The sequence below is a fragment of the Poromitra crassiceps genome (genome assembly GCF_964638095.1).
Source record: "Poromitra crassiceps genome assembly, chromosome: 6".
In the NCBI taxonomy this organism is placed as follows: Eukaryota; Metazoa; Chordata; class Actinopteri; order Beryciformes; family Melamphaidae; genus Poromitra; species Poromitra crassiceps.
Window position 1 is genome coordinate 7,767,673 of NC_139627.1, and position 2,358 is coordinate 7,770,030.

The following is a 2,358-nucleotide window of genomic DNA, read 5'->3' on the forward strand; positions in this document are numbered from 1 at the left end:
CACAAGTCTGCAGCTCTGCAGACCAGCTACTGTCACAAGTCTGCATCTCTGCAGACCAGCTACTGTCACAAGTCTGCAGCTCTGCAGACCAGCTACTGTCACAAGTCTGCAGCTCTACAGACCAGCTACTGTCACAAGTCTGCATCTCTACAGACCAGCTACTGTCACAAGTCTGCAGCTCTACAGACCAGCTACTGTCACAAGTCTGCATCTCTACAGACCAGCTACTGTCACAAGTCTGCATCTCTGCAGACCAGCTACTGTCACAAGTCTGCATCTCTACAGACCAGCTACTGTCACAAGTCTGCAGCTCTGCAGACCAGCTACTGTCACAAGTCTGCAGACCAGCTACTGTCACAAGTCTGCAGCTCTGCAGACCAGCTACTGTCACAAGTCTGCATCTCTGCAGACCAGCTACTGTCACAAGTCTGCATCTCTGCAGACCAGCTACTGTCACAAGTCTGCATCTCTGCAGACCAGCTACTGTCACAAGTCTGCAGCTCTGCAGACCAGCTACTGTCACAAGTCTGCAGCTCTACAGACCAGCTACTGTCACAAGTCTGCAGCTCTACAGACCAGCTACTGTCACAAGTCTGCGGCTCTGCAGACCAGCTACTGTCACAAGTCTGCGGCTCTGCAGACCAGCTACTGTCACAAGTCTGCATCTCTACAGACCAGCTACTGTCACAAGTCTGCAGCGCTACAGACCAGCTACTGTCACAAGTCTGCAGCTCTACAGACCAGCTACTGTCACAAGTCTGCGGCTCTACAGACCAGCTACTGTCACAAGTCTGCAGCTCTGCAGACCAGCTACTGTCACAAGTCTGCATCTCTGCAGACCAGCTACTGTCACAAGTCTGCATCTCTACAGACCAGCTACTGTCACAAGTCTGCAGCTCTACAGACCAGCTACTGTCACAAGTCTGCGGCTCTGCAGACCAGCTACTGTCACAAGTCTGCAGCAGTACTCACAGTTTCATTGCATAACTGGGCGTCTGGGGAGTGTGGAGGTTAAAGCACTACTCTTCCACTGCAGAGACCCGGGTTCAATTCCTGGCAGCGGGACGTCCGGCTTGGTCAGACGTTCCTGCAGACACAATTGTCGGTTGGGGCACCTGTTTGGAGGGAGGGGAACTGGGGGGAATAGCATGATCCTCCCACGCGCTACGTCCTGCCGGTAAAACCCCTCGCTGTCAGGTGAAAATAAGCAGCTGGCAATTGTACATATATTGGAGGAAGCATGTGCTAGTCTCCAGCTCTCCCCAGATCGGTGGAGCAAAGACTGGGACAGCAGGGGGACTTGGTCAAGTACAGTTGAAGAGGAAATGGGAGAAAGACCAAAAAATGTATATATTTTAAAATGCATAGCTCATTTGGTGTCGATGCCTTTTGATTCTTGTTATTGTAAGTGAGCTAATAGGCTCTTTTCACAGCAACCGTTTTGAGGTGGTAAAGCAGGAAGTAAAACAGGTGTAACCCAGAACATTAATGGAATTAATGGAACTAATGGAACCTAAATGGAATTGGTTACACCTGCTTGCTTTACTTCCTGCTTGTGCTTTACCACCTCAAAATTGTTTTTCATTGATTGCATTGCACGTCATTGTTAATTTAAGCGACTTTTCATAGATAATGACATAAAGATGAAACTGCACCCAGCAGTACAGTAGGTGCCCCTGGCCTGAGGTCAAATGCCTCTAGGGCTAATTAATGCTGGAGTCCAGTCATTTGTATGCCTTCACAGTTTAGTCTAAATATTAATACAAGCTCTAAGACTCCCAGCTGTTAAGAACCATCTTTATCATTCATTATCAATAGTAGTTGTTGTTATAATAATTATAGTCCTTAGACCAGTGCTTCTCTAAATTCTTCACGTCAAGAACACCTAAAATGGCACAAATTAGACCACAGACCCCCAGTTAATAGGATGTTGTCCCCCATCCTACGTCATTGTGTTACTTAGGGGTGGATTATAGTGAAAATAAGTGATCCCCCTTTTTGCCGGGGATTCCCTGGAACGCCCTCAAGGACCCCCGGGGGTCCCCAGACCCTACTTTGAGAACCACTACCAAGATATTGTGGAATAATGTACACTTCTTCAAAGATTTTAATATTAATATATGCACCATTTGAATGCATTTGAAGTCTGATCTTACCTCCTTTAATCATCCCGACTCAGTACAGCATTCCTAGTATCTGATCCAATGTGCTGGCAGTTTGTGAGCTGCGGGTGAACAGAGACGTTGTTGGCTTTGAATACAGATCATTGAATTGAAAGTGCTGACACAATATGTAGATGAAGTATCCCCTTTGAATAAGCCGTTGTCTGCACAGTGTCCAGGGCTACTTGTGACTATC

General features: G+C 47.4%; 1 protein-coding gene across 1 annotated transcript in view; it reads left to right on the plus strand.

The window, feature by feature from the left end:
* Positions 1-1,015, plus strand: part of LOC310777677 (uncharacterized protein) — a gene marked incomplete at both ends in the record, with an annotated part of 6,863 nt that extends 5,848 nt beyond the window's left edge. The window contains one exon of the mRNA XM_083638056.1: positions 410-1,015. Within this exon, the coding sequence (XP_083494182.1) occupies positions 410-1,015 (606 nt within the window). The remainder of the gene's footprint in view (positions 1-409) is intronic.
* Positions 1,016-2,358: the final 1,343 nt, after the last annotated feature.